The sequence below is a fragment of the Anabrus simplex genome, chromosome 11, assembly GCF_040414725.1.
Source record: "Anabrus simplex isolate iqAnaSimp1 chromosome 11, ASM4041472v1, whole genome shotgun sequence".
Lineage (NCBI taxonomy): Eukaryota > Metazoa > Arthropoda > Insecta > Orthoptera > Tettigoniidae > Anabrus > Anabrus simplex.
Window position 1 is genome coordinate 122895814 of NC_090275.1, and position 14169 is coordinate 122909982.

General features: G+C 37.6%; 1 protein-coding gene across 2 annotated transcripts in view; it reads right to left on the reverse strand.

The window, feature by feature from the left end:
* Window positions 1-1608: 1608 nt before the first annotated feature.
* Window positions 1609-14169, reverse strand: part of LOC136883518 (F-box/LRR-repeat protein fbxl-1) — a 58910-nt gene continuing 46349 nt past the window's right edge. For both annotated transcript variants that reach the window (XM_068229751.1, XM_067155882.2), the window contains one exon: window positions 1609-2341. In XM_068229751.1, the coding sequence (XP_068085852.1) occupies window positions 2035-2341 (307 nt within the window). In that variant the 3' untranslated portion in view covers window positions 1609-2034. The remainder of the gene's footprint in view (window positions 2342-14169) is intronic.

Below are 14169 nucleotides of genomic sequence, written 5' to 3' on the forward strand. Positions count from 1 at the left end.
TTCCTAAGAGTTTGAGTGATCCAAGTGAAAGTCAGGTCTATATTGTTTGCCCAAAAATTGAGAAATATGACTGGGTAGTAGTGAATCATCTAACACACTGAAGAAATTGTTAGAAGGTCAATGCTTCAGAAGTGCAATCAGTCCTGTTGAAGAGTTCCATGAATGATGAGACCTATGCGGAGTCCATTTTTAAGGAATATTTACTGGGTGATGTGGAATGTTGTGACAGAATATTTTATTCATATTCCATTTAGTTACCTAACCTGTATGGTGTAAAAGATTATTGTAGTATATTTTATTTGTATTCCCTTACCTACTTAAGTAACTACTAGATTGTAAATTATTGTTTGGTAATAGCTGGAACAGTCCAGAAAGGTTGTGACGCGGATTTTTTTTTTTTTCGATTGTCGATTCTAGAAATATGTCCTTAATAATTTTGGAAGATGGAAAGTTTGCGATTAGTGTCTGTAGATGTTCTGAAACATAGTCAAAACATCGCGACTGGGTAAAGGGTCATGACTGGCAGATCTGGGTGGTGATAGGCAAGCTCCTGTGCTCTGATTGGTCACTCTGTAATCACTCCAAGGGCAGACTTCCCTTCTTAAGTGAGCGAGGCAGGATTTCGTGGCCTTAGGTTGTCTCGTCAGTTCTGCGATATGACGCACGTCGGCGACTCCTCGCTCCCAGGATGGGCTACCTTGATGTAAGCATCGTTGACCTCAGTTCCACCTTAAATCATATTTAAGGTTCGCTTGCATTTTCACATACGAGTTTGCCCTGCACGCCCAGACTCGCCACCCAATTACTTCAGATGCCTTAGCTTTTCAGCTGGGCCTCCCTGTTTGCTTTTGAGGCATTCCCTTTTCCTTATTCTGCTAAACATGTAATTTGTAGATTAATTTAAATTTCCCTCGGGGTTTGCCTCTAGTAACTCCGTGTCACTTGATGCACGCTAGTTTTTCCGCTGCCCCGCATCAGAAGTGTTTTTGGTGTGGGAGCAAGTTGAACTGGCCTCTGCGCCAAGTTTAAATATTTCTAATTTCCCCCTATTTCAATTATGTTTCTCAGATGTCTCAGTAAACAGGTTGACTTCCTTTAAATACTGTATTTGTACCTTGTGTTTGCTCTTACTCTCAATATTGTATTGTAGATATATTTAGTTAACCTCTGGGTCTAATAGCAAAGCTAAGCTTGTATTCGTAAATTATGTAACTGGATTGTTTGGATAGATGTATTTTGTTTGAAACTTACTTTGTAATGTTCATTTTGGAAATAATATCTTGAATCCAGGGATCACAGTAGATTTTTCTGGGAACCCACAACTTTCGTATCTCTATGGCCTTGGTAGGTTTCCCAGCCTGTTCCACATTCATTTATTGTAGTTAGTTTGTGTGTATTTGTCGCAGTTCATCTGATGTTTACGGCATGTTAAGGTTTTAAGGTACCGATTAATTTGATTTATTTTCCTCCCTTTTTAACTGTGTATCGTGTAACCGCTGGATACCAGTTACAAATGAGATCACTAGAGACTTGGTTCATACCTTCAAAAACAGGTTACACTGGTTTGTTTGTTCTACTCATTACAAATTTAGTAAAAACAATGTTTTGATGTGAATTTGTATTTGTCACGAAGTGCAAGAATATACATACAGCGATGGGATATTACACAGAACTGACTGTGTTGGTTAAATCAACAAATTTTACAAACTTCAACATCAGAATCCCAAATCACTTTTAGACTTCGGCATTAAGAAAATTGCAATATCAAACATTTACAACCCTAGTGAATGTGTCCAGTGCACCACAGTGCTCAATACTGGACCACGTTCGGTACATCGAAAACATCCTAGCAAAAAGGAAATATAAAAATTAAAAGGCAATATTAATGCAAAATTGCCTCAAATACAGAGAAACTATGGTGACCTGAGATCTGATTCAATATTAGGCACTTGCTGACCGATTGCCAACACAGCAGAGGAAAGAGTAAATGACCCATCACGCACAGAATTACATCGAGTCCATGCAACAAAATAACTACCAGGCTGCAAGACGAGGAGGCTTGCTGCTGTTGACTCTGACAGAGGGCAAAGACTCCTGCAGTTTAACAGGATCCAGCTCTGGACAGCGGTACACCCTGAGGTGCACCAGGGACGGCATCTTGCGGACGGCGTTAATCAGGTCGGACTCCGACATCTCGTTGTGGTCCAGGGTCAATTTCCGAAGACCGACGGAGCCAGCCAGACTCTCCAGCATTAGACCGCTGATTCCACCGAGCCACGCAAGGTCTAGCGTGTGCAGCTGCCTGCAGCTCGCTATGTGAGCCAAACCCTTTTCTGTCAATCTGCAATCGTAAGAGCATTACATAAAAATTAGCGTGCGTGATACACGCAACAAAATACAGTAGTAATAGTAATAATAATTTGATGAAGTACACCTACAACGGAAATATTGTTAATTATGTGAAAAATGGATGAGAATGAATAGGCTGTGTGTCTGTTTCCTGATACACACAACAGTTCCGATGTTTCTTGCACATAGCTAAAATAAACCTGGATTTTTCTGTCAGAAACTTCAAATAATGTAACTTAAAAACCATTACCTTCAGCAGAACAAGACAACAGCAGTTGAAAGAAGTACAGGAAAATTTCTGTAATTTACTAAAGTGACAGCAGTTCATCACCAATTATTGACGTTCACTGACTAGTTCATGCAATGTACACAATATTGTACATACATGCACATGATTTAAAGTGATCTGATAGGATCTTGTTTGTTAAACAGACTGAAAAGTTTTTAAGTCACATTAACTAAGTAGACACTAGAAAGTGTGGCTTTCTTCTTAACAAAACACCAAACAAAAATACGCATATACTTAAAACGTATAGCAAGTGAGCAGTAGCAATAAAATATTTTAAAATCCACAAATGGAACGATGAGGCATGATCATTTTTAATGGGACAGAGGACATAGGATTGACTGTCTTTTCAGAAAAATCGCCAACATGATCAAAATGTTGGAAAAGGGTTAAATCGGCAGGAAACTATCTCCGTCTCACCTTTTGGCTTATCTTTTCCACGTTGGATGTTAACCGAATTTTGAGTACTGGTATTGTATGTTACATCATCAAAAAGGAAAGGGCTTCGTGAGGAGCCTAACAACGCTGAACCATTTGGAAGTTAAGAGCCGCACCCTAAGTTCTCCATTCTACGCCGACTGGTAAATTTTACAAATTGTTAAAATAATTCAGAAAAAAATCGGAGAGAATTTGTGAGAAGTCGTGGTGGTGATAAAAACAATGATGATGCTTTGTGTCTGAAGGGGCATAACATCTAGGTCATCAGCCCCTAACGGTACGAAATGAGACGAAATCCAATGAAAATTTAAAATTCTAGTATTCATCCACTGAGCAAAATTCAAAACTTGATGATGATAAATTAATTTAAAATAATAATCAGCAGATCCAACTTGCAAGAATAAAAGTTAAAAATAAATCCAAAATCAATCCACTGGCTAGAATTCAAAAAGATGACTATGAACAATGATTATGAATCAGTGGATCCGACCCGTTGTGAGAAGTCTTCCGCTAGGCATTAAAGGGAAAAACCTAGGCCTCAACTTTATCGATTTCCTGTCACACTTATAAGCTTTGCCCCTTAACTTTGATCCCCTATTACTACTGCAGGTAGTAATTTTGTAACAGTTGCGTCACCAAACATACAGCCTGCTTTCATCTCGCATGTTGGCATTATGTGGTAATTTCTTTTCATAACTTGCGATATTATTACGTACTGCCAACTGTGGTACAATTGAGAGTGTAAATAGTCAATATTTTCTATTTCTATTTTTGGATAACACCACATGAGGGGAATAGTGTCGTGTTGGAATAATACATTTAAGAACGTAGTTCGTAAGATGGCAAACTGAACGGTTTCATAACAATGCTCCCATTTCATCCATCTCCTACAAAGATCTTAATTAAAATGTTTAAGAAGCAAGAAAAGTCAACAAGAAACCCTCCAATTGGAAACTAAGTTACCTGCTTTACGATGTTCACTTCAGAACTCTGGTTAGCATTACTATTACAAGTAATGACCTTCATTTCGGTTCCGTATTGACTTTAAATATTAAAGATTAAGTTCTAAAAGAATTTAAGTGTATGACATGTTTCGACCTAGGGTAGGGGTCATCATCAGCTAAAATAACACAAAGAAAAAAGAGATACGCAAAAACAGTGATACATAAAAAACCTGCGATAAAATACAATCAACTAATGCAATGATAATCTATGTTTAAAATGTTCATAGCTTCGATCATGGATGAATCTAATTGTAACTTGTGTGGGTCCAACCGTATTTAACACAACTATTGGTTGGCTAGAGGAATACTTTAAAGTTGTGAAGACTGTCAAAGATTGTTTTATTTGTCAAGTTTCTGGAAATAGAGTGAAGTTTTGAAATCCATAAAATTTCTTCATGGAGAATACAAGTATGGCCAGGACTTCCTCTTTTATCCAGCCTTGTGCTTGCATAGATCAGATTGGGTCCTTCTCACGACACCCACCAAGAGGATATAGATGTTGATTCCCACAGGGAATCTGAAATATTTGTCCAGAATGAGTTGGTAACTAGCACACCTACCAAGATGCTAGCTAGTGCATACCGTGGAGGCCACTGTGTAGGCTACTTAGAGCCACCCACCAAGAGGGCGATACGAATTTGAGAGCCATCAAATATCCAGGTGGACATGGACACACCCAAATTACCACATAACGCACCACTGTAATGGTTACAGCGATGTGCAGATTCATAGAGCCCTGCATCCCACAGAAACTACCAAGCAAAGCTCACATAAGGAAGAAGTGAAAGGAAATGCTTACTTGCCCTACATTTACAACATCACTGATCGATTTGCCAAGGTCCTCCGCAAACACAATATAAAAACTGTGTTTGGCACCGTCACTAAAATTGCTCACAGTCTGAGTAAAACCAAGGACAAATTGTCCCCACTTTTACATCCTGGATTATACATTTCATTTAGATTGAAGTTAGGATTGAAAAACTGTTCCATTGCTGACAATGTGATAAGCTCCACTGTCGCGTGTAGGCAAGTGCGCGGGATTTCTGGCGATACGAATGATATACATCCATGCATTATTGACCTTATTATAGAGGTGAACAACTGCAGGGTCAAATCGTTCCTATCGTTTATTTCAAATGTGTTTAAATTTTTATTTATATATGCCAGGAGAATCTACTGTAACCTAACTTTTAAGTTCTCCAAAGGAAAAGATGGCTCTTGAAAACAAACCCAGGAAGGATTGAAAATTATCAGTTTATGAACAGAATCAAGTAGCCTACATTATGAAGAGTAAAATCAGTTGGTCTCAACTCCTTTATCACCCCACCGCCGTTAAGCTGATTCCCACCCCAAAAGAAAGAAGGCATGTTTCTTTGTGATTAAAGGAGATTCCAAATACCAATGGTCACATCTGTTACCTTCAGTTTTTAGATATAAGTTACCCCATAAAAAGAATTAACCTTTTCCCACTTCCTTTCACACCCCCCCCCCCTCCCATTAAGTGAATTTTCCGGAAAAGATACTTTTTTCTTTATTAGTGAAGGATATTCTAAATACCAATTATCACGACTGTAACATCTTCAGTTTTTGAGATATATGTCCTCATAAAAGCATACCTGCAAACTTTTAGAAACCGAAAAATAGGAAGAATTTTTAATTCTTGGATTCCATCACACATATTCCACCATTGTCTAGGCGAAAAAAGGTCAGGATAAAAGGCATACATATCTACAGTTACAATGTGAATTGACCATTACATTTAAAATCTTAAACTAAGAAAACATGAAAATTGTCACAAGATAATGTACCTAATCATTCTCATTTTTGACATTTACATAGGAATAATAATATTTATGTCACACCGACACCATAACAAAATGCATAATACCGTATTTTCTCGCGTAACGAACACGTATTTTTGACAAAAAAATACAGGCAAAAACTTTGCATGCGTAAATTATACAAAGAATTCAGATATTTATAAATTATTTACAGTTCATTTACATTTAAAAGATACATCAAATATAATACAAACACAACTGGTTCAACTCATTTGCGGTTGTCGTCATTTGGTGTAAAATTCCGGCGTTAGATATTTTCTGAAAAGTCAAATAGGGTACATCAGGTAAGTTAGACCAAATACAGTAGAGATAATGCGCGACACTTACGGATTTCGCCTTGATAAAATGGGAGACAATTCGACGGTGGCGCTCCAAGTGACTTGACCTGAACAAATCGCGCTAAATTCAAATATCAATGGAAATGTATATATGGAAATGGATAAATAAATTACGTCTAGAAAGAAAGTGGTATTGAGATATTAACTTCGAAGTTGCTAAAGCAATTCTGGATAAATGAATGAAGAATTATTTAAAAGGTTATTATTATAAGACTGAAATTAGACACATAAACAAGATATGAAATGGGCTGCTGTGAAATGGCTTGATCTTTCATTTATGCATTACTTTTTTAGCTTTAGCATTCCTGTCTGAACATTCACGGTTGGATTTGTCTTTTTTCTCATTTAAAAAACATTGTATGATCACATTAAGACACTTGTCAATAAAAATATTGGCACATTCCTTACACACATGATGCAATGAATTAACATTTAAAAGCTGGACAATTTTCCTCTTAACATGAAGCCTACTAACAGAAAGAAAATCTATAAAATTCCAGCTTTAATCTGAGAAGAGGGATAAAAGAAAGAAAAGTATGAAAATGTTGTCTATAGTGATGCTTTGAGGAATATTTAAAAAAGTAACATACCATTGGCTGTATAGTCGAGGATTTTTAAAGTCGCTGGCCTGGAAATGATCTGAACAGATTTTATAATTCTTATATAAGCGTAACGTCCCTTCTTGTACACCTTATCCAAATCACTTCTGTAACATTTCAAACCCCACAGATCACACCTACAACACATCGGTATTGAAGGTTAACTGCTGCACTATACAATAAAATATGCGTAGTACATTTTATGCCAGTTAAAATATGGGTCGAGCAGGTCAGAAGATTATGAAGTACTATAAAAATCTCTGTCAGTGGAAGAATATATCTGCAAACACAATATTACTTACATGTTCTTGTAACGAGGGAACCTGAAGAACGACCGCACATTTTTCTCTACTTCGTAATTACTGCACCCAAACAGTTGCATGTTGAGAGGAGATATCAAGGAATGACACACACTACTATTTAATTATGTCAACTCACTGAAAACGCATAAATAACACCAAAAACTTCACACAAAAATACATGTGCTCTTATGAGAGAATCAATACTGTTCAGGTCTATATGCTAGAGTGAGCTGCAATAGCTGTCCCTCGATATCTCGCTCAGTGTTGCATATTGTCTCTACTGTATTTGGTTAGACACGTGGGTTTGAAGTACCAACATTGGAAAATATTCTTCCCATTACGAGCTGACAATACGACCTGAAGTGAAATAAACATGAACTAATAAAAGTAATTCGTGTACTGTCATAACAATGACATACCGGCAAAGAAAAGACAACTGTCCAACACGAGAAGGGCCGGGCATCGTATCCAAACTTGTATGAGTGACGTGTCCATCCACCCTTTTTCTTGAATACGAACGTGGATCACTCGCGGAAATTTTGCTTTAGACATTCTTTTTCGTTTTAGTACAATGTAAGTGGCAAGCTTTCTGCCATCAGCTGTTACAGCAAGCATTGGGGTACATCGTTGTTGTTTGCTTCCGGTAGCACGTACGGTAACATTGTATGTTCCTTTCTTATAGATTGTTCGAGTTTGTGGCATATAGAAACTGATTCCTTCATTTTACGCTTCTCAATCACAAAGCGATGAAAATGGTTGAAATCATTCGTCTATTTTTGGCATAATTTTGTTCTTCGTCGAAGAGAAAGTCCATTTCTCTTCATAAAATTAATCAAGCCTTGGCTAACCTACAAATCCGAGACACTGATTCCATGTGTAGCGGCTATTTCTCATTCTTTAAAACACAGCATTTCGTGAGAAATGGCATAAGTAGGAGCAAAAGGATGTATTTAAGCAGATCCTCTTCTACTTACGGAAACTTGCCGCTTTTTGGTCCGCGAAATGCTCTGCGAGACTTGTCGACTGCTTGAAGTGCACTTCTGTTACCGCAGTAACGCACGTTTCATTTGGACACTGGATACTTGCTGCCCTATTCCCGTATGTTTCGGCATAACTGATCACTGTGAGTTCGTATGATGCAGTATTATTACAAGTTGTCCATTTCATGACCGTACCGATGAGTATAATCAAGAAGTTAGTATAAATAACCACCAAATCGATACTTTATTATTGCCTCAGGCAAAATTGAATATTATAATAATAATAATAATAATAATAATAATAATAATAATAATAATAATAATAATCGTATGCCCTCAGCTACCGTGTGCAGACATTTCAATTTGACGCCATCTGGCTTGTCTGCTCATCAATTTTGACGTTCCGTTTTACTCTAGGCCCCCCACTAGATGGCAGACCGAGTAAACCGAAACTCTCTTGGGCGTCTATGGCTGAGATTTAATGAATTTGGTTGGGTAAACACCAAATGTGTCACCAGAGATCTTTTACATGCCGACATCGTACGACATGGAGTGTCGAATGGACTTTTTTTCCGCCCTTCAAAAATCTGACTACCTCTGCCGGGTTTGAACCCGCTATCTTGGGATCCGAGGCCAACACTCTACCGCTGATCCACAGAGGCAGGTTAATTGAATATAAATTAACACTTACAGGACATATTTCGACCACTTAGTGGTCCTCTTCAGCTGTATAAAGAAACACTTGAGAAGAAAAAACATTAGGACAATAAGCACAAATAATAAAAGTTCTTTGGAGACTCCTTTGTTAAAAAAATGGAGGTCATCAGATCAGGACATCTTGCCTCTCGTTCTTGTTTGGAAAAGATGTTTATTCTGCGCTGTCTAGAGGGTCTGTCTTTGAGCGCGACCTGGTGAAGTAACGATGTGACACAGTCTGACAGTTCATGCAAAGCTCTGGAGAGAAGGGTAGTAGAGTTTTGTCGTCATCTAAAATATCATGTGAGGGAGGAGGAAGATTGGGCTGTGCTTCTGCGATGTCGTGTTTGATTATATCTCTTGTTCGTCTTGTCTGTTTCATGTCTACCCATTCCAAGTATTTACTAATATTCTCGTATAAGATGTTTTTTTGCTCATTGTTTTCGTTAAGATTCTCTTCACAGTTTTCTAATTTATCAAGAACGATGTGGATGTTTTCCAGGTTGTTCATTAGATTTCCTTTATTTATCATACAGATAATTTGAAGGTCCTGTCTGATATTGGTGAATTTGAGGTGGGATCCCATGGCAGAGAATCTTTTGTATTTTTCAGCATTGACGTGTTCTTGATATCTAATTAAGAAGTTCCTTCCAGATTGTCCCACGTAAGTTTTTTACACCGAGTACAAGTTAGCTTATAAATACCAGATTCCTGGAATTCATCATCTTTAAGTTTATTAGCTTTATTGTGACTAAAGAACCTATGTTTCATGTTGTTGTTGGTTGAGAAGGCTACTTTGGTATTGTGTTTCTTGAATAAGTTGGTGATTTCGTAAATCTTCGAGTTATTAAAGGTGAATTTGACATATCCTTTTTCTTTTTCTGAATGCTGTTTAAGTTTAATTTGTTGTTGGTATTTGCATTTAGTAATGATTTTATTGATGAATTTCAAACTGAAACTGTTATGTAGAGCTTGTTGACGAATGAAAGATAGTTCCTTCTTTCTGTCCGTTTCTGTTAGCGGAATTTCAAAGGCTCTGTTGATGAAACTACAATAAGCAGATTTCTTTTGTGAGATGGGATGTAAAGAATCACTTTTGATTGTGGTCGGTGTAAAAGTGGGTTTCCTGTATATTTTAAATTGGAAATGGTTCTCTTTCCGAATTGTTTGAATATCTAGAAAATTGAGTATGCCTTTCTCTTCTTCTTCAGTTGTAAATTTTATGTTTGGGTCTAAATTATTCAAAGTACGTAGAATACTGTGACTGTCATTGATTTCCTTATTAATTTTGGCATAGGTATCATCAACATATCGAAGCCAGGGATCAAGTCCTTTAATGTGGCCTACTATCTGAGTGTCTTCCAAATAGTCGAGGTATATGTTAGCTAAAATTCCAGAAGCCGGCACTCCCACTGGTAGTCTATCTTGCTGATATATTTTATAATTAAAAGAAAAGAAAAGAAATTGTGGTTCAAAACGAATTCCAAGATAGTTATGAAGTTTTCTATTTCGGGTATACTGATACGTTTGTGAACTAATAGATTCGTCTTTATAATCTCAAAGGTGTTTTTAATTTTTTAATAAGGATGTTCGTGTACATGTCCTTGATGTCGAAGGAACTTGTTACATGAGATGAAGTTAACTTGAAATCTTTAATAGCCATGCAGAACTCTTTGGAGTTTTTTATAGAAGATTTGGTATAAAATACGTAGTTTTGGGTCAAGAACTTATGAATAAACTGGGATATTTTGTATGTGGGGCTTCTCCGAAAATTAATTATAGGACTCATAGGTGCATCCATTTTATGTAATTTAGGCATAGCTCTTGCTTTAGGAAGTCCTGGATTCATATTAATGAGTTTTTGAATTTCTTGGTCGTTAAAAAGGAAGGAGCTTTGCTTCAGTATCCCTTTCAAACTCTTTTGAATTTTTAGGGTGGGGTCTTCCTCAATTACCTTAAATTTGTTGTTAGTGAAAAAAGTTTGTTTTATTGATGTATTCAGTTTCATTTAATATTACCACTGTCCCACCTTTATCAGCTTTCGTTGTAACTACGTCACTTTGTCTAATTTTACGCTGAAGATCCTTCTCGATCTTTTTGCTAGGGGCTTTACGTCGCACCGACACAGATAGGTCTTATGGCGACGATGGGATAGGAAAGGCCTAGGAGTTGGAAGGAAGCAGCCGTGGCCTTAATTAAGGTACAGCCCCAGCATTTGCCTGGTGTGAAAATGGGAAACCACGGAAAACCATCTTCAGGGCTGCCGATAGTGGGATTCGAACCTACTATCTACCGGATGCAAGCTCACAGCCGCGCGCCGCTACGCGCACGGCCAACTCGCCCGGTCCTTCTCGATCTTGGCGTTTGTGGAATTGGTCAGTAATCCTTTAATTACGGAGGGAATTTTTTCTTTGCTTCGTACCGTACGTCATTCTGAATGTCGACTGGAAGGGTTTGTATGGCCGTCTCTGTTTCTGCTAAAGTTTGTATTAATACTTGTCTGTTATCGAAACTATGCCAATTGTGATTAGGCCCTTTGCTTAATAATTGTAATTCTTGTTCTGTAAATGTCGTGTTCGACATGTTCATGACAGGGGGTGGGAAATTTTCACAATTAAAAGAAGATTTAGTTTGATGCTTATTTAGATTTGTTGGGGCATTGTTTTTAGGTTTTCTAACTTCTTATTCAAAGTTGTACGTTTCTTGTTTATTAGATTTTCAACTTTATCTCTGCCGTATTTTTGTACGGAATCCCATTCTAGCGGAACTAAGTTAAGTGAAGCAGAAAGATGCGCTAGGTAAAGTTCTCGGTTGAGGAAGGATTTCTTCCTATACATAAATTTAATTTGTCGTTTAAGCCATATGCGGTTAACTGTTCTTTGTGTAGAAATTTGGAAGACTGAGCGTATGTTGTTTCTTTGTGTCCCTTTTAAGAATTTAGGAATTAGATTATTATTTAGACATTCTTTAAGGAAAATTATATCTGTGCTTAATTTAGCAAGTTTCATCTTCAGATTAAGATAGATGTTCGTACTGTTTCCTGCTTGGTTAGCATTCGTATTACAAGTTGTCCATTTCATGACCGTATCGATGAGTATAATCAAGAAGTTAGTATAAATAACCACCTAATCGATACTTTATTATTGCCCCAGGCAAAATTGAATATAAATTAACACTTACAGGACATGTTTCAACCACTTAGTGGTCTCTTCAGCTGTATAAAGAAAGAATTGAGAAGAAAAACATTAGAATTGAAAATGAGGTTTCGTAAATTACACAAGCACAAAAGAATTTATCCTTTATCCTAGGGGATACTGGCCGTTCTAGAGATTATATTGGTCAAAAATAGGAAGAAGTAAAAATAAATCGGAAAATTGGAAGACTAGTTAAAAACCGGAAAGTTTCCGGGTAAATCGGAAGGGATGGCAGGTATGTAAAAGGAATTCAACTCCTTTTCCACCCCCACCCCCAAGACGATTTCCGCCCAAAAATGCGTTTTTCTTTGTTTTTAAAGGAGATCCAAATACCAATTTTCATGTCTGTAAGAACTTTAGTTTTTATTAGATGTAGGTATATACTCATACAATTAATTCAATTATTTTTTCAAATCCTTCAACCCCCCCTTCACTGGATTTTCCTAAATCAAAATAATACTTATTTCTTTACTTTTAAAGCAGATTCCGAATACCAATTTTCACATCGGCAACATCTTTCGTTTTTGAGATAATAGTATCGTGATGATGATGATGATGCTTGTTGTTTAAAGGGGCCTAACATCGAGGTCATCGGCCCCTAATGGTACGAAATGAAAGAACAAAAATGTCAAATTCATCCACTGACCAAAAAAAATAATAATGTTGTCATGAAGAATGAATGGATGGACATGAACCCAACAGAGAAAAAAAAAAAAAAAAAAGAAAAAAAAAAAAAAAAAAAAAAAATACAGTGGATCAGATGATGATGCTTGTTGTTTTAAGGGGTCTAACATCGAAGGTCATCGGCCCCTAATGGTACGAAATGAAAGAACAAAAATTGCAAAGGCATCCACTGACCAAAATAAAAATAAAATATGGCATGAAGAATGAATGGATGGACAGGAACTCAACAAAACACAAAACAAACAAACAAACAAACAAAAACCAGTGGATCGGACTCAATACAGATCGAAAATAACATTATTACCGACCAAGGAACCACAATGATGCTTGGTGTCTAAAGGGGGTGCAAAATCCACGTCTAAGGCCCCACAGAATGGTACATGTCGCGAGTAAAATAGAACCATGGTATGTGTCATGTTGGTGTATTAATCAGAAGTAGCGAAGACTCACGGTGTTCCACAAAGGATGGTACTACTCACAAGTATTGCAATACGTACAAGTAACGCAGACCTATGGTGTGTCTCACACAATGGCCCAACTCAGAGTCAACGCAAACCGAGAAGGTTCCCCACCTAGGTGTACTAAACACGGGCGCCGGTACTCCCGTGGTGTTCCTCATATAGTGGGTACTAATCACAGGTAACGCAGACCCACGGTGCTGCTCATATAGTGGTACAACTCACAGGCTACGCCCAGACCTGCGGTGTTGCACACATGGGTACGATGCACGGGTACTGGAATCCACCAGGCCAGGCTTTAACTGCTACTAATCACAAACCTATTTCGTACCGAATTTAGTGGTACTACTCGCAAGTACAGGCAACCTATGGTGTTCCCCGCGTGATGGTACGATTCAAAATTAGTTTCATGGTTCTAATTCAGTCAGCCCTTGGTCGCCCCTTTTAGTCGCCTCTTATGACAGGCAGGGGATACTGCGGGTGTATTCTACATGTGCATCCCCCACCCACAGGCGGTAGTGTGTTTGGTCCGCGAGAAGTATTTTATTTCCCTCAAGTCCGCCGGCAAGTCGGTTAGGACACCCTATCCGCCACCTGGGAGTATCACCTCTCCCCCTGCTACGCCTGCGTAGCAGGTTCGTGGATAATAGTATCTTCATACAAATAATTCAAATAATTTTTCAATTTTCCCCCCTTTAAGTGGATTTCCAAAAACAAAAAATATGTATTTCTTTATTTTTAAAGGAGATTGCAAATACCAAATTTCACATCTGTAACATCTTCAGTTTTTGAGATATCAGTATCCTAATAAAAAGAATTCAACCCCATTTTCAGTCATTTTTACCCGCCACCAAAGTGGTTTTTCCAAAAATCAAAAAATATATGTTTCTTTATTTTAAGAGAGATAAAAAAAAACAAATTTTCACTTCTGCAACATGTTAAGTTTTTGAGATATACTGTAGACATGCTCATTTTAAAATGCCCCCCCCCCCCCCCATTT